We start from the raw sequence: 22,500 nt of genomic DNA, 5'->3' as shown, positions 1-22,500 counted from the left end.
GTAAGCCCATGTAAAGTGGACGAGATGCGTCTCCAGCACTGCACAGCACACAGCTGTGTGTAAGCACCGTTAAACAGCAAATACTGTATGTGGTCAAGGCAATATAGATATCTTTGCTCATATTGGGCGATTTGGGCTACCTGCTAAGGCAGGGCAACAAAGGTCTCAGGACAGTCTAAGAACTGTTCAATCTCATCCATTAATCGGAAGTTGCCACATTCTGAGGAGAAGGTGTTCCATAACATCTGTTGCGCTCATGTTGTGGTGTTGTGTATATCCATGACATTTGTTGTGGTGTTGTGTATATCCATGACATTTGTTGTGGTGTTGTGTATATCCATGACATTTGTTGTGGTGTTGTGTGTATCCATGACAACTGTTGTGGTGTTGTGTGTATCCATGACATCTGTTGTGGTGTTGTGTGTATCCATAACATCTGTTGTGCTCCTGTTTTATTAATGTGTGTAAGCAAAATGTGTGTGTGTGTGTGTGTGTGTGTGTGTGTGTGTGTGTGTGTGTGTGTGTGAGTGAGTGAGTGTGTGTGACTCAACTCCATGTCTAGGACTGACTCACATCTATACACACCCAACAAAACTATGGCCACACATAAACACAGACCACAGATTCACACACACTGGCGAAAGCACACACACAGACACACACACACACACACGTACTGGTCCCCTGCGTCATGGCTTCCTAGGGGGGAGGGCAGAAGTCCAACAGCTGATGCCCCCAAACTCCGCTCCATTCTGCAGACAGACAGATAGACAGGAAGGGAGGAGAGGAGAGAGGGAGAAAGACAGAGAGAGAGAGAGAGACAGCGAGAGAGAGAGAGAGAGAGAGAGAGAGAGAGAGATAAGAGGGGAAATAGAAAGAGGGGTTCAGGGGCAGGGAGGGAAAAGAGGACAAGTGACAGACAGAATGAAAGAGGAAGAGAGAGATATTTCAGCACTGTAACTTGAATATGGCATATACAGATAGACACACACAAACACACAGGCTTGAATATGGCATATACAGCTACACACACACACACACACACAGGCTTGAATATGACATACACAGATACACACACACACACAGGCTTGAATATGGCAGATAGACACAAACACACACACACAGGCTTGAATATGGCATACAGCTAGACACACACACACACAGGCTTGAATATGGCATATACAGATAGAGACACACACACACACACACACACACACAGGCTTACAGTACATGACTGAAGGAAATTAAAGTAGAATGGAAAAGGGCCTGGAATGTGATTCCACTGGCGAAAGTATGTGTGTCTGTGTGTGTGTGTGAGGTAATTTCCATTGGGAGTGGGCGAACCCTCTGACGATATTATGTGACGCATGAACAAACTGCACACACACACAAATGCTGACACGCATTGAAAGACACTTCTTGGACTGCAGCAAGAGCTGTAACATTCTCAGCACCAGTACCAGGCCTTGTAATGCTACAGAGAACTGTAGGGCACTAGTGTACTCACTCACACACACACACACACACACAACAAATGAACCCTCCATTCATTAATGCCACAGCACTTCGTTACTAGGCTTACTGCAGAAACATCCTGGCACATTGCTCTACTCTGGTCTGTCACTCTGTGTGTGTGTGTGTTCGCTGACCCTCAGTAACCAGGTCAGCGGGTCAAAAGGTGATGGTGGAGACCAAACAAAGAGGCCGTTCATGTGTGTGAAGGGGCACAGACCTTAATGAGGCAACACACTTCAGCTCTCACATGTCCACAACTGGGTTTGTCGTTTTAGAGAGCTGTGTGTGTGTGTGTGTGTGTATTTTTAGAGGGCTGTGTGTGTGTGTGTGTATGTGTAGTTATAGAGAGCTGTGTGCTTGTGTTTGTTTGTGTGTGCGTGCATGACGTTTGTGTGTGTGTGTGTGTGTGTAGTTATAGAGAGCTGTGTGCTTGTGTTTGTTTGTGTGTGTGCGTGCATGACGTGTGTGTGTGTGTGTGTTAGGGGTGTAACGGTTCATGTATTCGTATTGAACCGAAGCGGTACGGGCGTCACGGTTCGGTGCATGAATTTACACGGAGAATACACGGTATAAAAATACATAAAACTCGTGTGCGGATTAATTAATGTCATGCGCAATTACTGTTAAGTAGAGTTACGGGAGTTCTTTAGCGACACCTAACGCTAATCTGTAGCCTCGCCTTAGCTCTGAAGCTCTGATTGGCGCCTATGTTTTTTTTTGTCAGGTCGTCAGTCGAGTCCGTCAGTCATTAGCAGCACTAAGGTTAGACCCACAAGAGTTAGAGGATCCGCTGGTCTATTTAAGATCGCAAGTTTGAGAACTTCAGTTACAGTAACGTTAGTACAGGCGAAAGAGTGGTGGATAAGATGAAACTGTGTGTCAGCGTTGTTCAGCAGTTATTGGGTATGTGAGTGGAATAAATGCTACACATATTCGAAGCCATCACCCAGATGATGTAGGCTACCAATCACTGAAATGAGGGGAAAAAAACTTCCCCTGCGCTTCAGCAGCCTTTGGATACACATACAAATAGGGCCAAAACCTATGGCTTAAATTAAATGATTTCGTAATGACAGAAAGCTATGTAAATCGCGTGGTAATTACCTTTATGTTGGGGTAACTTGTAACTTCTCACATGAGGAGCTGGTAGTGTTAAGTGCATAGACAGTAAAATAAAGTGACAACGCTAACCAGGCTAATAAACAAACCATGCTAGTACGGTGAGTTAACGTCAAAGGGCAAAGTCACGTAACTTCTAGTTGTAGTCTGTTTATGAAATGAAAGGAGCAATTTCGTTTTTAAAAAAAAAGGCAAAATAGTGTGATATTTTCACAGTTAGTAGGCTAGATTATTACTTTACACACAATGAAAAATATTGAGGCAAATTGTAGACCCTTCCATATACTCTATCTCTATCAGAAAGACGTTCCAGACACTGGCTACTGTTCATATACAAAGCCATCAAGAGTGAACTCCCACCCTACATCTCTTCACTGCTACTCTGGCAGTCACATGTCCACCATACCCGCTCTTCTAACCATCTCCAGCTCAGAATTCCCAATGTTCACTCTGAACTTGGTAAGACAGCCTTTAGCTTTGATGCCCCTAGAACCTGGAACTCAGCCCAACAGTCCCTTGGTCTGAGCTGGCTCATCTCTTATGGCCAGTTTAAAGCTTTAATTTCAAATCTCCCCAGCCCAGTCTGTAATTGTTTTACTTGACCTCTTAATTACGCTTTTACCTCATTGCCATTTATTGGACAAATTGTTATATTTTTATTGTATTTTAATTTTCTATTTACTAATTCTTTTATTGTGTGTTTTATTGATATTTTATGAATTTACCTACAATGATTTGTTAGTGGCCTACACTGGCCTTATATTTTGATTATTATGTATCTCGGCTACATTGGAAAAGAGGACTGCCCTCAACTGTATTTCCGAGCATGAAATAAAGGTTGAATGAATGAATGAATATACAACTAAACACAGATGTTGAAGGTCTTGCTTGTGGATTTTTAAAAATCATTTTTTTATGTAATTTGCACTTTCAGAAATAAGAGATGCTGTAGGCCTATTTTCAGTTTTATAGCTGATTGTCTTATTTTGTTTACAAGTTACAGATGGAGTCTGGGTACTTATTGTACTGTTTAGCCTACATCTTACACACTTCAGGCTGTTGCAGATAGCTCAGGGAAGAGACTGTATGACACTAGGTGGTACAGCCTGAGACATGCACAATAAAAAAAATGCTTTCTGCATTTTTGTTTTGCTTTTCCCTCCATTGTACCGAACTCGTACCGAACCGTGATGTCCGAACCGAGGTATGAACCGAACCGTGACTTCTGTGTACCGTTACACCCCTAGTGTGTGTGTGTGGTTGTAGAGAGCTGGCCGTCCCCAATCATCTCCAGTGAGTGTTCCCCTGATTCATCCCTGATTCATCCATGCAACATCCTCCCTATATGGACACCCACAGCTTTAACATGAGTGGACAAGTATAAGACAAGAGCAATACTCCAGCAGCAATGTGTTGTAAGAGTGTGTGTCTTTGTGTGTTTGTGTGTGTGTGTGTGTGTGTGTGTGTGTGTGTGTATGTGTGTGAGGTAGTGTGTATGTATGTATGTGTGTGTGTGTGTGTGTGTGTGTGTGTGTTGGTATGTGTATGTGTGTGCCTGTGTATGTGTGTGTGTGTGTGTGTGTGTCTGTCTGTGTGAGATAGTGTGTGTGTCTGTATGTCTGTATGTATAGTGTCAGAGGAGGCTCCTTCATTGAGGAAAGGGAGGATCATCCCTAAAACTTCAGAGAAAAATAAAATATATATAAAGTGAATTGCTAATACTTTGAACACTTTGAATAAACAAAAATCATTCCCCTAGGTCAAAATGCACCCCCTATCGCAATTGAAAAATACTGTACGGAGGAGCTTCCTCCTCAAACCCCTCATTGACTTCCATTATAAACGCCTCACCCCAGCGGCTCGTGAATCCCGTCATTTTCAATGGGCAAGGGAGGAAGCTCCTCCGTTTGAGTGGGCGGGTCTAGCTAACGTGATCTGCGGTCATACAGTGAAGAATCTTGTGTTGAACGGAAAGCTTGTTTAAGTTTGTGAAATAAAGAGTACAATGGAATCAGGAGATTGTCCATGTTTTATTGAACAAACCCTTTTATACATTTAACTACAGTGTAAAGGTAAGGATCAAAGCAACAGGAATACCAGCTCCAAAAATTCATATTCCAAAAAAAGAATGCTACTGGTACGACAAATACTCATGGCTAACTGGTAGCACAGAAAACAATCGGCTATTTGGCTACTGCTGGCCTGTCACAAACATGGACAGTTCGGGGATTTGCTGATACAAAAAAAATCGGATAGTTATGCGTTGTTATAATCATCCAAGTTATGCCTTTAACTAAACAATTGTTAAATAATGTTATTGTTGTTAATATGTTCTTGTTTTCACCGTTCTATCTTTTGGATGGTAACATTGTTAATGAATGTTTCAGACCATGATGCATTTCTTTAATGACATCTTTAATGACATTTGCCTTTCGAGTAGGCTATAAATTCCCACTTGGATAGCTTTAAAGGAACCGTATGTAAGAAATGTAATTCAATTAATCATAAAATGGCCCTGATTTGTCACTAGACATTAGGAAATCATGCTAATTTCAAATACTTATATCACTGACAACAGTAGTCTGGCCAGGATATTGTCATTTAAAAAACTGAAGTTGCAGCCCTCAACTGATGTTGATGTTTACATATTTGTGTTTTAGCCTGATCCGCCACCCTCCACCTACCTAGTAATCACAAAGTCAGTAGTGTTTCGGCATCTGGGTTGCCAGCTCTGCTCTAGTTACCACATCTGCGGTGTACACCGCTCTACAGTATTTTGAAAGTGATTGTAGTACCAGTTTTGGCCAAAATCCTACATACGGTTCCTTTAAAACAATTGTATGTTACAAATAACCACGTTTAAGGTCTATTTTTAAATGGTAAATAGTTACATGGTCCAAATTATTTTTAGTATTATAGACTTTTCTGCATATGTATTACATTGAACAAAACCTCTAGACTTTCCATACTTTTGCACATCTGGAAAACAGTATTTCATAATTAGGCCTACATATCTTTCCTGACCTCCCAGACCTAAATGTACATTTATTTACATGTATTAATTTAGCAGCCACTTTTATCCAAAGTGACTTACTATGTCAATTATATTACAAAGTCCATTGTCCCTGGAGCAATTCGGGGTTAAGTGCCTTGCTCAAATGCACAATGCTTTTCTGGTTACTGCATGCTAGCCTAGCTCAGACCACCGCTGAGAATGTCAGAACAGCTCTTATAGCACAACATTGCCAGTTAAAATGCTACATAGTACATACTGCTGCTTTAAATGTGTCTGGATAGGCGGCCTACACACTCTATTGTTCACCAACACCATCACAACTTCACAGTTGCCACCAACACAAATCAAGCGCACCTTCCTTGCTCCGTCATTTATATAACAACCAGCCGCCACTGGTGTGTGTATGTGTGTCTGTGTGAGATAGTGTGTGTGTGTGTGTGTGTGTGAGATAGTGTGTGTGTGTGTGTGTGTGTGTGTCTGTATGTATGTATATGTGTGCCTGTGTGTATGTGTGTCTGTGAGGTAGTGTGTGTGTATGTATGTATGTGTGTGTGATAGTGTGTGTGTCTGTATGTATATGTGTGTTTGTGCCTGTGTGAGGTAGTGTGTGTGTGTGTGTGTGTGTGTGTCTGTGAGGTAGTGTGTGTGTCTGTATGTACTGTATGTGTGTGTGTGTGTGTGTACGTGTGTATGTGTGTGATAGTGTGTGTGTGTCTGTATGTATATGTGTGTTTGTGCCTGTGTTAGGTAGTGTGTGTGTGTGTGTGTGTGTGTGTCTGTGAGGTAGTGTGTGTGTCTGTATGTACTGTATGTGTGTGTGTGTGTGTGTGTGTACGTGTGTATGTGTGTGATAGTGTGTGTGTGTCTGTATGTATATGTGTGTGTGTGTGTTTGATAGTGTGTGTGTGTCTGTATGTATATGTGTGTGTGTGTGTGCCTGTGTGAGGTAGTGTGTGTGTGTGTGTGTGTCTGAGGTAGTGTGTGTGTGTGTGTGTGTGTGTGTGTGTGTGTGTGTGTGTGTGTGTGTATATGTGTGCCTGTGTGTATGTGTGCCTGTGTGTGTCTGTGTGTGTGTGTCTGTGTCGTCCTCCAGCATGATGAATGGGAGTACAGCCGAACCAAGGTTGCATGCTGAAGAAGTATATTCGTGCTCTTCCGCCAGGCTTCTCTCCTCACCCCCTGTTCTCAGGTGCTCCACAATGGCCCAGCTCTCAGACACGACATTTCACACACACACACTGTTTTTTGACTTGGTGCACAGTTTACAACACACAGGACACAGAGGACTAAAGGAAAGCTACTGAATTTAATCTGCTAGCAAGATCACAGACTAGAGTGATATAAACCACAGACTAGAGTGATTTAGACCACAGACTAGAGTGATATAGACCACAGACAGACTAGAGTGATTTAGACCATAGACTAGAGTGATATAGACCACAGGCAGACTAGAGTGATTTAGACCACAGACTAGAGTGATATAGACCACAGACAGACTAGAGTGATTTAGACCATAGACTAGAGTGATATAGACCACAGGCAGACTAGAGTGATTTAGACCACAGACTAGAGTGATATAGACCACAGACAGACTAGAGTGATTTAGACCATAGACTAGAGTGATATAGACCAGACAGACTAGAGTGATTTAGACTACAGACAGACTAGTGATTTAGACCACAGACTAGAGTGATATAGACCACAGACAGACTAGAGTGATTTAGACCACAGACTAGAGTGATATAGACCACAGACAGACTAGAGTGATTTAGACCACAGACTAGAGTGATTTAGACCACAGACTAGAGTGATATAGACCACAGACAGACTAGAGTGATATAGACCACAGACAGACTAGAGTGATTTAAACCATAGACTAGAGTGATATAGACCACAGACAGACTAGAGTGATATAGACTACAGACAGACTAGAGTGATTTTGATCACAGACTAGAGTGATTTAGACCACAGACAGACTACTGATTTACATGCCAGATCAAAGACTAGAGTGGTATGGGGCCAGAGAATAGCTGGCCTCTTCTCATTCCACTCTACCACACACACATGCACACGCACAAGTCTGTCCGGGACTCTTTTAAGTAAGGAACAGTAAGTACAGGGGCAAACTTCGGGAAGCCCTTCAGTCCCTCTGATGGAAACAGGAACTCGGTATCATACCAGTTTCCAAACCTGACAGCCACAGACATGGAGAGAACCGGACTGGTAGCCTCAGTCGGCATACACAGACTAGGAGAGAACCGGACTGGTAGCCTCAGTCGGCAGTCACAGACTAGGAGAGAACCGGACTGGTAGCCTCAGTCAGCAGTCACAGACTAGGAGAGAACCGGACTGGTAGCCTCAGTCTGCAGCCACACTGAGGGAACTGCAGCATGTAGGCTACATGCTAGGCTAAGCAAAGTGTCTCCAAGGCAACTCCCTGCCAACAGGCTTGGCATGTCTGGTCCAAAGTGGCACAGCCTTCATGGAAACGCAAGCACAGGGTGGGTGGACAGTAGAGAAGAGTGAATCCAATGCCACATCTGGCAGCTCAAGGTCAGGTCAAGCAGCTGCCACAAGAAGCTAAGTTTTCCCTCGAGTCGGCATTTCCCCGGTGATTTCTCTCCACTGAGGTCTGCAGTGATGGGAAGAAGATTCTGGTGTTTGGTTCATTTCATGCCTCCCATCACCAATAGCGAAGACACAGATGATAATATGTAATCGAGGGTTATCTTAAACAATTTCGCACATTTTTGACTGAATGTTCCTGTACGTTGACTAGTGCCAACAACTAACGAGGCAATGTGAAGCTCCTAATACTCCGTTCAGGTAGTGATTTCCATGGCAAGGCACAGGTAATGCCATCTAGTCAATCAGTGGTTAATGAAATGATACCTCTGTGCTAGACCTCTTGCCATCTTCTTTTAGTCCATCTGGGCGCAATGTAACATCACATCAACACCTTAGTCCACCTGGGCATAAAAGCAAATCAACACCTTAGTCCACCTGGGCGTAATCTAAAAGCAAACCAACACCTCATACCAAGTCCTAAGTGCATGAGATGGGAGCGAACATTAGTGATAAAATCTGTTTAATTACATTGTTTTCCACTGGAATGTCCTGACAGTACGCAATGTGAAGCAGTGCTCTGCAGCACAATGCAACGCGACATTTTGAGCAACTTTTATCGGACGGCCCGTGTCTATTTTCTTTCTGTCGCTCGTGTTGCTTTGCTATTCTGAAATATGACGCAACAGAAGGGCATATTTAACATATTCAGCGTCGACAGAGAGCATGTAGCCTAATGCTACAAGAGATGCTGTCAGGATACCATGTTAGTCCAGCTGGGCACGATCTAACAGCAGCTGCACCTTAGTCCAGCTGGGCACGATCTAACAGCACACCTGCATCTTACTCCACCTGGGCACAATCTAACAGCACACCTGCATCTTACTCCACCTGGGCTCAATCTAACAGCACACCTGCACCTTAGTCCACCTGGGCTCAATCCAACAGTCTGCATCTTACTCCACCTGGGCGTAATCTAACAGCACACCTGCATCTTACTCCACCTGGGCGTAATCTAACAGCACACCTGCATCTTACTCCACCTGGGCACAATCTAACAGCACACCTGCATCTTAGTCCACCTGGGCACAATCTAACAGCACTTAGCCCGCTCCTGAACACACAGTCAGACAAATGCAGAGCCAGACAGGCAGAGAGACAGAGAGGCTATAATTGCTCTGCAGTGTGACTGGTTGAGTGAACCACTCGTAATCAGCTCACATTCAAATAGCTTCTGATGTTCAAACTCATGTTTGGTTGGCTCACTAGGGCATTTCAATCCTTCTACATCTATAAATAAATAAATTCTGTAAATTCTGAATTATTGTGTGTTTATTCAGGGCGTCACTCTCCAAGCGTTCAGAGCGTAGATTGAATTTACGAACACACCCTTAGTGTCCAGTCAGGTACCAGCATGCATGCGTGTGCCTGTGTGTGCATGCATGCATGCAAGCAAGTATGTGTCTCTGTGTATATGTACATAAATGTGTCTATGTGTGTGTACATGTGTGCCTGTTTGTCTATGAGTGTCTCTGTACACATGTGGGCCTGTTTTCACTTTGTTGTATGCGTGTGTATGTGTGTGTGTGTGTGTGTGTATGTGCCTATTTGTTTGCCTGCTCAGGGGGTCTGAGGATATTTGACTGAAGATGGAACAGATGTTGCTCATATCCTTAGTGTGTGTGTGTGTGTGTTGCTTGTAATATCCTGTCTGTAGTACACAGTGCACACCTGAAACATCACCATCATGATCACCACTCCTACTGATGTTATGATGCCCTGATCACACAAACTCACATCACTAGAGTCGCCAAGGCAACAGGTGTAGAAGTCCGCGGCACGGTTTGCATTATCGCCCAGGGTTCTATTTCACATTTTGCATTGTAAGCTAGCCTATTTTGTCCTACCTGACTTGCCATTAAATGGCCAAAAGAGAAGGCATGTCATTTATTATATATATATATATATATATATATATATATTTAAAAAACAGTTAACTGGCTGCTGTTCACTTGTCAGTTTGGACGTGCGCTTAAGTTGGATACAGCAACAGTAACCCCAGGTGGGGCGGGCATACCACTGAATTACACAATGTGATTGGCTGGCGTGTTGACTGACAGTTCAAGAGGATATTTGCAATAACTTCAGATCAGAATTCATTCGGAAAATATACTGCTCAAAAAATGTAAGGGAACACTTCAATCATACACTGGATCGGTACTGTGACACTGTTTGGTTCTGAGCACTAAAACTTTTGAGGCGAGTATTTTATTTTGCAAGAACTGTCAGACATTCTGTGAATGTAGTTTGAGAATGGAGAAAAGGGTGGAAGGTTTCAACAACTGTGGAAAACTGTAAGTGTTCCCTTAATTTGAGCAGTGTATATTATATGTACATTTCAGGGGGGGAAATGAATTTATGAAACAAAATCACCACACCAATTATGGGTAATAATGATAATTATTTCAACCTGGTTATAATGATGGCAATGAGCAACTACATAGCCCATAATCCAAAGCAGTAGCCTAAAACAGAGACTTTCTAATGAGAAGACAGCACTCAAAAAATCCTGCATAGAAATACATGGGTTAGTTTGTAACGCCAATATGGCAGTTGTCTACTCATATCCCGACATGTGAATACATTATGCCAATCATGTGGTGTGATCTCACCGCTGGAGCAACGTTGGTGTGGTGAAGCCTGGTGCATGCGCATTTCTGCCGAAATAAGATGTCCGATAAGTGCCCAAAAAGCGTTACAATATGGCCGCCAAGTGGAGGGACTTGCCTAAAAGGATTTTGCCTAAGGTCTGAGGTCCCCTTTTAGTATAAGTATATACTCTTTTGATCCCGTGAGGGAAATTTGGTCTCTGCATTTATCCCAATCCGTGAATTACTGAAACACACACAGCACACAGTGAGGTGAAGCACACACTAATCCCGGCGCAGTGAGCTGCCTGCATCAACAGCGGCGCTCGGGGAGCAGTGAGGGGTTAGGTGCCTTGCTCAAGGGCACTTCAGCCGTGCCTACTGGTCGGGGTTGGAACCGGCAACCCTCCGGTTACAGGTCCGAAGTGCTAACCAGTAGGCCACGGCTGCCAAACTTAGTTTCAGGGAACTGAGTTCGGTTCTTTTAAGGGGACTATATGAGGAAACACCCTCAGTCATTCAACATGTAGCCGACAATGTGGAGAGTGTGTGTTGTGTTTGTAAACATGGACTAGGGGCCCAAGGCAGCAAACGTCCGAGGGGAGACCTGCGGGTGCACGCTCGAGTTGGGGAAGAGTCTGACCGCGCGCATGGGAGCACAAATGGAAGCGCGAGATCACGCGTGGTGTGCAATCATCATCAGCTGTGAAACGGAACATTGTCTCCAGACATATTATTGTGAATGCCACCAAGCAGACGCTTGCATGCCTGCGCCGCACACATCATAAATCTATTTAAGGCTACGTGAATGCACAAGAGTACATGTGTGTATCTGTATATAATCTACGCACATGGCTTCGAATGCATATGCAGAGCCATGCCTGCCTAAACACACGCTCAGACACATGCAAACATTGTGTACCACAAGGCATAAACAAAACTTGTTAGAAAAGTTGGCCACGTGTTTTATAGTCTACCGTTATGTACTCACCTTATTTTAAAGCGTATTCGGCAACATTAGCATTCCACAGCGAAGTTACCGCTATTCCAATTCCAAAATGCTCCCCAGTTCAAGCCAAAACGTCGCATTATAACAAACCGCAGACGACGAAACAACCTGAGGTTGGTGTGAATAACATCGTAATACCCTAGTGATTAAGACGGTGTGCATCCCTCAAAAACATTGAGATAGCTAAATGTTATGCTACGATAGTTTAGCTAACTCCCGAGGCAGGCACCGAGGCAGACCGCAATAGACAGTCACTAGCTTAGCATAAGTACCACCATCCAGCTGTTAGTATCTGTAGCAAGCTACGCCTCAGTCCAGTTCAAACGAAGCAAAAACGGACATCTCAGCATAACAGCTTAATATGGACCGAAATCACATCTTCACATTTGCCAGAAAACGTCACCTATTCGAGTGAGTTTTCTTGTCGGACCTGAGACTGAAACTAGATAGCTCTAGCCTCTCCAGCTAATCCAAAAGGGAAAGACTTTCCCATTGAGACTTTCCCATAAAGACGTGGACGCGCCTAAGCGTACCAAGTGCGCGTCCACGAACCTCAGGCGGCTTCTTTTATCACATCGAACTAAAATGTAACACGTCGTGTTTAAGAACGAGTGCCTTTCGGGGAGGCTATCATCGACATAATATAGATGCTAGTATCATATAACAGCAAGTGGGCCTGTCAAATCTATTGACAGCCACAGATCACGTGTCCTAAAATTAACTTTGAAATTTTCCTTTGAAGTTCGTCCTCAGATCTTGATAAATTCTGCAGCTCAATGTATGCGTGTGTAAATTGTAGGCTACAATGGCTAAGCCCTGAAAATACGTTGAAGGTGTAGGCTTGGCTAGAGAATCTACAATGGATCTCCTTAGAATGAATGAAAGATAACTGGACTAGTCTTCTGTGGCCAAGCCTTGTCCAGTTTATGAGTTTACTGATCCAATCGCTAGAAATGTAGGTCGTATAAATTACTGTAGTTCTAGATAGTATTTAGGCTAACTGTGCCCGTGGAATGACTGTATGAAAAGAGATTTGCAATTATTTAGGTCAATAACGGTTTACCAATCATCCGCTGGGACGCGGTTCCATATACGACGCTGACTAGGCCTATGCAACAGCGCCACCCAGTGGAATTAGTATTTAGCATTTGTGATGGCATTGTGTTACTTATGATTAGGTAAATGTCTCTCTACCTGTTTGCCTGTGTGTGTGATATCATTCCTTAACATTCACAATCATATTTACTTGGTTAGTCCTTCCGATGAGAAGTTAAACCGAAATCCTTACTCACTGTGGTCATTAAAGATCCCATTGCACTTATCACAAAGAGTAAGGGGTTCTCCGGTGTCCTGGCTAAAGTCCTAACTGGCTCTTTCAATCTAGTCCTTTTATCATCCCTCAGTATAATTAGCTCATTCATTCATTCCCTCACTCTCCACCTCAATCTGGTGTGAGGTTAACGCTGTGGCACATAATGGCTGCTTTGCATCACCCAGGTAGGTGCTACACATTAGTGGTGGTCAGTGAGGTTCCCCTTCACTGTAGTGCTTTGTCTGCCTCGAAAAGCACTATATAAATGCAAAGTGTTGTTGGTAAGTGAACTTGTTTGCTTTTTTATAATTGATTAAACATTTGGTAGGTTTGTAAAGAAGTTCTCTTTAATGCAGTGAATGAAAATATGACAAAACTACATTTAATTAGCTCGTATCCAATTAAAAAAAAAACAATTCAAAATGTATAAAACACAAACTGATGAGAGAATATTATGTAAACATAAACAGAACTGGCAGAAACAGTTGTCAAGACTGTGATGTAGGCTTCAATCACAAACAAACAAAAATTTATAAAAAGGAAATAAATAAAAACAAACCGTTTAATGAGAAGACATTGATTAGTGGTAAGGGTATCAGAAAAATCTCTGTATGAGCACCCAATCAAAAGTGACCATCATGTTTTATAATTAATACATAATAACAGTGTAATTATCATAAGTCATGCAGTATGTCTTTTTGGTTGTGTTCATATTGAGAGATTGGAACTTCAAGGATCATCAATGACATTTTCGGGACAGGGCCGGAGATAGCCTAATATTTTAACATACATAAATCAAATGAACAATTCAAATGAGTCCGTGCTCCAGCACGTAGCTGATAAGAGCGATGTGTGACCAGGCAGAGGACAGGTCAGAGCACCTGTACTGGACGCCTGTGGATCCATCATCATTTTTTTTAGCCAGTAAATCAAAATTCAATCACAACACAGACTACAGGGAAGTTTGTGTGCGTATCTGCCATTTTGCAAAAACACCAGTCACACCCCTGTTAAAATGTTCCAATCTATCAACATAATCATGTTAAAATATACAATTCCAATCGGTCTTACATAATTATGTTACATTCTACATTCCGTTGCTGGACATGGTAACAGGGTCTGATAAATGAGGTACAGCATTTTGATTTATTATTTTATTGTAACATATTAAACACACTTGTGTATTTTGCATTAAATACATTCTTTCAGTTCAATATTTCTAGGATAATTGTACAATAGCTTTGAAGCTTTATTGTTTGCATTGTAATACTTCAATTTTTGTGATTGTTTGTCATGTTTAAAGAAGATTTAAGGATTCTTATTTGATTAAACCAATCGGTCTGCAGGATTAATAAATAAATATATATATTATATATATATATATATTCATATATATTTGTGTGCTTATATAAAACCCTATGAAACTCTAAATATATCAATCTGAATATACATTTTAAATAAAATTGAAGATTGACTTTTGCTTTGATGTAATGTCGAGGTCACTGTATTTATGAGTTTTTGTTGTCTAAAAACATTCACCTGCCTCCCGCCCTTTCTTAGGAGAAACTCCTCTGTAACATTCTACTCTCTTACTGATTTGGAGGTTTGGACTTTTAGCATTAGAGAACCTTTTTTCTCCGCCATAATTGAGAAGCATGATGACAGGATTAATGTCATGTTACTCTAAGTGCTTGCGGCACACATTATTTACCCTACAACTGTATTTTTTTCTCTAGTATTGAGCCTAGCTATGAGCTTAAATGAACATCAAAGACACCCAAATACAGAGAATGCAGATAACAAAGGCCTAGCACACAAGTTGCGCAGCTAACGCAAAAGATTCATACTTCTCACAGCTCAGCTTAGAGATCGAGGGTCTCGAGTGGCATAAACTGCCACTCCTCAACACCACACACCTTAAATATTTACTGTGTAGCTTAGTGACGACAGGGTATTGTCCTGTTTGTTTAGCATGTACATAATGACCAAAGTCTTATTTTGAGGTTGTGTTGTAATTTAGGCTCATGTTCTTGTGCAAGACCCTCTCAGTTTCCATCTGACGATTGTGATTCCTCTCTGTTCACCTGGGCGCTCTTGCGATCAGCTGTAGAGACACACACACCTCACCAGATGGAAGGGTGTGTGACAGAAAAATAGAACTTTGACACTGTAAAGAGTGTAGTGTGGTGTGAGAGTGGCTGAGTTTTGTCTCTCACATGTGCAGCACCATAAAATACGATGGAAAAATAGCACCAAGTTGTGAAATTTCAGGTTTTGAAGGAATCCAACAATCCTCTAGAAGCCACACACACACACTTATACACACACACACACTTGTTTGGGTAATCAGGTTTAAGGTGAATAAATACTCAGAGCTTTAAGATCACTCAGACCTCTGACACATCACATTTCACAAGGTTACACCAAACACTCTTCAGTTTGCCGTTTTTGTGACGCTTCATAATAAAAGTCATGTCTGCGTGTGATGGGAAGAGCTGTTGCAATGCTTGTGCTATTTCAGCTCTGGTTTGTCTTTACCATAAGATCTTTTAACATGGCGAGAGGAACACAAGGAACTTCATAAGGAGCACAAGAACTCTTCTGGCCTCACAACCTTACTGGATAAAAAGAGTTTTTCATGTTTTGCGGGTCTACACTGGTACAGATCTGCTACTCCACTGGGTTTAGGCTAGCAGCATTGGCTCCGTTGGCTTAGAGTGCATCACAGCTGTGACGCCCTCTGTGATATAACAAGCAGAAACATCTCACTGCTCACAACCGACACCACGGCAAACAGAACAAGTGTGAGGATAAAGGAGAGCTCGGGTGCTGAGCTGAGCTTAAGCATGTATCGTTACAACAGTGTGACGGAAATGTTGGAAAATTAATGTTCTAAAGAATATCTGGGTCCATTCATTGTGGAATTGTAGAACTTTGAATTGTTGTGGAATGGAATCTTTTGTTAGAATGTGGAGAACTCTGGCGAGTTTTTACACAGATCTCTGTTTCTCAAGGTCACCGAGTACTGTCAGAATGAAAAACAAAGGACAGGCAGGCAGCTATAGTGCTACACTTTGGGGGCATCTTTAAAATCATGCCCCCAGAGTATAGCACTGTAGCTGCCTGGCTGCTCTAGATGTTGGCTGCAGCAACTAAAGCTAGGTATCTAAAGCTAGGTACATCCCTGTGTCTGAATAAGAGGACCTGTTATGTTTTGTTTAGTTGAAACTGTTAAAATGTCAGTATTTAATCTAATGCTATTACAAACAAATGAAATCAAATTTCATTTGGTTATACGAAAAGTCTTATGTTAAAATACAACTCATGCAAGCAAAAGCAACTACAAGCTGAAACTGACTAGCTAAAATATTGAGTGTCAGTAGGAGAAAAAAAAATCTCAACAAAACTGTCATATTTGTCGACCCAGAACTCTTCAGAAGGGTTGATTCTGTGATTCATTAATGAATATGGAAGCATCTGCTGTACCACACGCGTACCTCAGCTCCCCTGCCAGCGAAAGCCTCTGTGGGTCACATATCCAACACCTCGGAAATCCAATATCTGGACAAGCATGTCTGGAAATGAGGCGAGGCTTTTAAACGTGTATGCAGATTTCTCAGGTGTCAGCAGTTAGTGGCTCTATACTGAACCAAGTGTTAAACTGTGTCTTTCACTGAGGCTCACGACTTCTCATGCATAAGGTAATTAAGAAGGGAAAAAAGGTATTTTCTTTTTGTGCTTCACAAATTTTTAATGTTATGGTACAGTCACGCACGCATATGCGTTTCTTTGCCTTCCAGAGCAGTTCTGTGCTTCCATACGAAGGAGTCGGCCTGGACTCAGCTTAGGGGGACCAGCTAAAATGTGTGTAGGATACGACTCAGAAAGGAAATCACATGGTGAGCTATGTGAAAATACAGATGAAGTAGATTTGTTTTTTGTGTGTGTGTATATTTGAGCACCATTTTTTTTTATAAATAATTTCTCATAAATTACTGCCCTAATGCACAATTCTATAAACTTTACCTTTCAATAGACTTGAATCTATAACTCTATTTCTCTACCTGCAGAACTTTACATACAATATATAAAAATAAAATTAAGTTTAGCTCTCTATTCAAAAAACTTATGACATTTTCTCCCAAATGTAGATATTAAAGCATCCACTTTGGTTTACGACATTTAATAATGATTTCACACCGAACTATTCAAGTGGTACGCCTGCCAACTAAGTGAGCATTGTTCAATTATTAAATTTTTTACTCTGACGGAGGTATGATCCACTAGACATTTACAAGACTGCTCTAAAAGACGTAATCTTATAAACAAAGGGATTTAAGAGTTAACTCAAACTTAAAGCGAAAAGTGTAATATTTACTACTACAAGTGTCCTTCAAAGTTAATCTGGTTCTATGTTTGAACGTTCTTGAGTGCCTTAGCATTTTGCATTGTTAATCTCGTTCTATGTTTGAACGTTCTTGAGTGCCTTAGCATCTTACATTGAGTGCCATGTCTGTTGGTCCGTAAGATTGCTTAAGCACTATATTTATTTTAGAAATATTCTTAATTCACTAATTCTTCAAAAAATATGAAATAAATTAGGAGGCTTAGCGACATTAAATGTGAAAATAAACGGTATGAAGCAGTACACCCCCCCCCCCCCCAACCCTATACCCTAACCCAGGGGTAGATGGGGGCATTTTCTTTGCTTTGTTTTGTTCTCTAAGGGCTAATTTGTGTCATGCCATACTGCCTGTAGTTAATTGATTGATTTGTTTTACAGTAGACTCATGAAATCCATTTCCTGCTCTAGCTATAGGGTAATTTGCTTAGTACCGTGGTCCTTAGTCACCCTTATATGGTGATCAATTGACATGTGTTAGTCTAACAATATGCTGTACAAAGCTTCCGTTCTATGCAAGTAACGTCTGACATTAAATATATGTACACTTTCCGCAGTTTAAGGAAAAAATTATTTTGAAGACGGGGTATTAGAAAAAAATACTACACATTTAACACAAACTTTTGGTGAAAAAATACTAAATTCATATAAATAAATCTTATAAATAAAGAAATGTAATTAGCTATTGATGATTGTTCAATAGTTATATTTTGACAACAAATGTGTTTATTTGTGACATAGAACTTAGCTGTAAACCGTGGCGGCAGGTGAGTAAATCTATTATTTTGGGGGGATTTTGTATTTATCCGCAACTCCACCTATTAAAAAACATTTGTCTGTCATCAACACCCTCCCACACCTTCCAAATTCACCTTTCGAGGACTGTAGAGGGGTATCAGATGGATTTTGGTTGTACTCTCAACTTTATATTCGCATAGTGGCCGTTTGCTATCAGCGTACAGATGGAGAAATTCAAAGAGCAGTGGTCGTCATTGAGCTGCTGTGTTTTAAACCACATTACGGATGCGTGTAAACTGTTGGACCGTCGCACAGCGTACCACACACTGAAAAGGGTTGAAACATTTGTACATCTTTAGGCTGACGTCATTCACTGATTTGAAATGCATATGAACCTATTAGCAAGAGACAAATGCAATGAGTAAACAAGAAATTGTTCACTAAATGCTATTTCAGTTTTAAAACTTACTCATTTAAAGTTTTGTTTTCCGATGAATTTACAGTATATCATTTAGCACCTTAAACAATTGTGACAGTATGTCTCAGATCTTTTAAAATGTAGCACAAAGCTGTGGTGAAAGTAAAGAAATAACATCATTTTGGCCAGTTTGGCCAGTTGGCCTGTTTGTATTCTCCACTGTCGCCTGTTTCCTTCCTGACAGATGCTTTGAGTGCATCCTTCTGGGAGGCGGAGTCAGATTACACAGTGGAACAACAGAGGGACAGAGGACTAAATGTTATGTCACTTAGGATGTTGCCATCAATAAATAGCACATAGACAAACAAACAAAACAAACAAATACACAAATAAATAAATACATAAATAAGTAAATAAATAAATACATAAATAGTTGTCTAAATCAGTAAAGGCTTAGGGGAGTGTTACCAAGCCTGATATTCATCGCTGAAGGACACATCTGTTTAAACACTAAAACATTTCCTAGCATAGCATGGCACAGCATCATGTATCTTCTGCAAATGAAATCATTGAGACAGTGTGTCGTGCCAAACTGACATATTACTCATTGACAGTAAGGACCAGAAGCTCAAGCGGTTCAGAAGGCCAGGGCAGGATTCTGTGATTGGCAGGGCACCCACCAATCGCTTCTGCTTTTCAAATCCCTCACTTTTCTAGATAGCACCAACGGACTAGTGACTGCTAGTCACCACTGCCATTTCTATCCTCATTTGAGTTAAGGCAGAAATGTGTTTCAGCGTGTTTCACATATGCAAGAAACTATAAAGACAACCAAAAAGAGGTAAGATGGGCTGGTTTTGGTAAACAAAGAGTGTGCGCTGCTACTACTGCAGCAAAGAAACACCAGTCTGTCGACATGAACAGGTGGCTACGACATCAGTGGAGGACAGCTGCTTATTGGCACTGTGTAGTAACTGAGAAGTGACTCTCTTGCTGAAGGACACGTTCCATGTCAGAATGGAACTGAGTGAATGCTCTGATGATCTTCTATAGAATGCCTACATTACAGGGGGTTGGCTACACAAGTCTGCCTAGACGTAGGGATCTGATTGGACTGAGATGAAGACCTTTTCTGTAGCATTAGTCCAAAATATCAGTTGATTCTATCTAAATGGGCCAAACAATGTAACTGAAATGTAAAGAAACAATGTAAAGAAAAAAAAAACTAAGTTACATAGCAAAATAATGCAAGAAACTAAACCATAGTACTGAAAAGGCAGGTTAGAGAAGAGATCCAATCAAACATTTGGCCTATTGCTTGGAGACGCTCAACACAGATAACATCAGGACGTAACTACTGACAAAGGGGGGTACAGAGGAAACCCTTCCTCCTTCTCCCTCGGGTCAGCCACACAGCTGAAGTGCTGATCTTACACAACAAGACTGGGTTGAGGGGTCGTTGGCATGGTGATGACCTCAAAAGAGGATAGCCTAACCAGGGTCAGTCTCATCTTTGTGATGTCCTGTCAGTATTGCATATTCTGTTCTGCTCTTGGTACGTGTTGTTACAACAAGGCCGACAATGCTTTTAGGGGTTGCCATAGCGATTACCTAACCTGGGGTCACCTGGCCTCATGCATGCTGCGGTCAGGTGCAGGTGGGGCCAGTGCAGGGCGGAGAAGCGAGAGTGGGCCATCAGGAAGTGGTCGCCATAGCAGCTGTGGCTAAGATGGCCAGTGTGTTTAGACTTGGGTAATTGATGTGTGATAGAACTAAAGGTTTGTCAGGGCTGGGAGTACGTGGGGCATCTGAGGGTCATTGCTATGGCCGACCAGACTCCTTATTGTCTGCCACAACCATCATGGCCGACACAAGACTCCCCACCCTGTCCTGCTGAATCGCAAGAGGGGCTTTGTGTGAGAGGAGTGCAGTGCATGTCCATGGCGGTTGTGTCGGATCTGGAGCCCAATCCCATAGCGATGACAGCGGCACTGTACAGGCGCAGTTCAGCTGTGCTGGGTTAGTGTTGGGTTTGCAGTTCAGCTGTGCTGGGTTGTGTTGGGGGGGGTTGATTTTGTTAGTGTTGGGTTGGGTTTTTTAGTTTTTTTTGGGGGGGGGGGGTTGTGTTAGTGTTGGGTTGGGGTTTTTTTTTGGGGGGGGGTTGTGTTAATGTTGGGTTGGGTTTTTTTTTGGGGGGGGGAGGTTGTGTTAGTGTTGGGTGGTGTTTGGGGGGTTTGCAGTCCAGCTTGGTGTTTGGTTGTGGTACTGGGTTGTGTTTGGGGATGGGGGGGGGGGGTGTATTGGGTGGGTCAGCAGCATGATCTGGCGATTCTCGTCTTCCTTCTCGGGAGGTAGATGTCTGCTTCCTCAGGTGAGATGGCGCTTACCTGAGCACTGGAGAGGGGGCGGTCTGAGAGGCGGAGACAGCTGTGAGGGGGCGGGACACAGAGTAAGGTGTGCAAGTATTTGACTGAACTGATGCTCAAGCTCAACTCCTAGGATGTCCATGCGTGCCTGGTGCAACTACTGATGTCTGATGATGTCTGTCTGACCTGTCTATCTCACTCCACCCACTAAAGGGGATTTAGTTTCCCATGTTACTGTGGAATGCTTAGGACCCTGGTGTGTCACAACTCCTCCAGTAAAACTGATTTAAAGGCCAGGTTCTTCTGTGATCATGTGACCTGATGTGCTTCCTGTCCTGTGATCATGTGACCTGATGTGCTTCCTGTCCTGTGATCATGTGACCTGATGTGCTACCTGTGTGATCATGTGACCTGATGTGCCACTTGTGTGATCATGTGACCTGATGTGCTACCTGTCGTGATCATGTGACCTGATGTGCTACCTGTGTGATCATGTGACCTGTTGTGCCACCTGTGTGATCATGTGACCTGTTATGCTACCTGTCCTGTGATCATGTGACCTGATGTGTCACCTGTCGTGATCATGTGACCTGATGTGCTACCTGTGTGATCATGTGACCTGTTGTGCCACCTGTGTGATCATGTGACCTGTTATGCTACCTGTCCTGTGATCATGTGACCTGATGTGCCACCTGTCGTGATCATGTGACCTGATGTGCTACCTGTCATGTGATCATGTGACCTGATGTGCTACCTGTCATGTGATCATGTGACCTGATGTGCTACCTGTTTGATGATGTGACCCCACCTGTCTGTCAGCTGGTCTTCCTGTGGAGGTGAACGGTGGCGGTGTGGAGATGGCTTCCCTCAGACAGGTCTCCCTCCTCCCAGACACACCCCTCCTCCTCTGGGCCCACACAGCACAACACAGCAAACAGGAGGGCAGGAGAAAAAGACAAGGTATTGGAGAGGAATTACTGACAGTGGTGGGGTGAGTGTCTGTACTGACAGTGATGTTTAGTATCTGTACTGAGAGTGATGTTTCATGTATGTACTGACAGTGATATTTAGTATCTGTACTGAGAGTGATGTTTCATGTATGTACTGACAGTGATATTTAATATCTGTACTGAGAGTGATGTTTAGTATCTGTACTGAGAGTGATGTTTCGTATCTGTACTGACAGTGATATTTAGTATCTGTACTGACAGTGGTGGGGTGAGTGTCTGTACTGACAGTGGTGTTTCGTGTCTGTACTGAGAGTGACGATTAGTGTCTGCACTGAGAGTGACGTTTAGTGATGTTTAGTATCTGTACTGAGAGTGATGTTTAGTGTCTGTACTGATAGTGCCTGTACTGATAGTGATAGCAGGTCTTAGTCATAGCCTTACC

The 22,500-nt window shown here is 42.4% G+C and overlaps 2 protein-coding genes across 2 annotated transcripts in view; both read right to left on the bottom strand.

Moving 5' to 3' along the window:
• Positions 1 to 12,364, bottom strand: part of arhgap32b (Rho GTPase activating protein 32b) — a 50,461-nt gene extending 38,097 nt beyond the window's left edge. The window contains exons 1-2 of the mRNA XM_076274435.1: positions 11,855 to 12,364; positions 678 to 752 (exon numbers count right to left, since the gene is read on the bottom strand). Coding sequence (XP_076130550.1) covers positions 678 to 751 — 74 coding nt within the window. The 5' untranslated portion in view covers position 752; positions 11,855 to 12,364. The remainder of the gene's footprint in view (positions 1 to 677; positions 753 to 11,854) is intronic.
• igsf9bb (immunoglobulin superfamily, member 9Bb) overlaps positions 11,435 to 22,500 on the bottom strand; it is a 38,161-nt gene continuing 27,095 nt past the window's right edge. The window contains exons 23-25 of the mRNA XM_076274407.1: position 22,500; positions 21,130 to 21,169; positions 11,435 to 11,501 (exon numbers count right to left, since the gene is read on the bottom strand). The exon at position 22,500 is cut by the window's right edge and continues 45 nt beyond it. Of these exons, the coding sequence (XP_076130522.1) occupies positions 11,435 to 11,501; positions 21,130 to 21,169; position 22,500 (108 nt within the window). The remainder of the gene's footprint in view (positions 11,502 to 21,129; positions 21,170 to 22,499) is intronic.

This window comes from Alosa pseudoharengus, unplaced genomic scaffold (genome assembly GCF_046254945.1).
Source record: "Alosa pseudoharengus isolate Yale_2024_CS ecotype anadromous, Long Island Sound unplaced genomic scaffold, YU_APseudo_1.1 YU_APseudo_1.1_scf_8, whole genome shotgun sequence".
Taxonomy (NCBI): domain Eukaryota; kingdom Metazoa; phylum Chordata; class Actinopteri; order Clupeiformes; family Clupeidae; genus Alosa; species Alosa pseudoharengus.
This window is presented reverse-complemented; position numbering and strand designations above follow the sequence as displayed.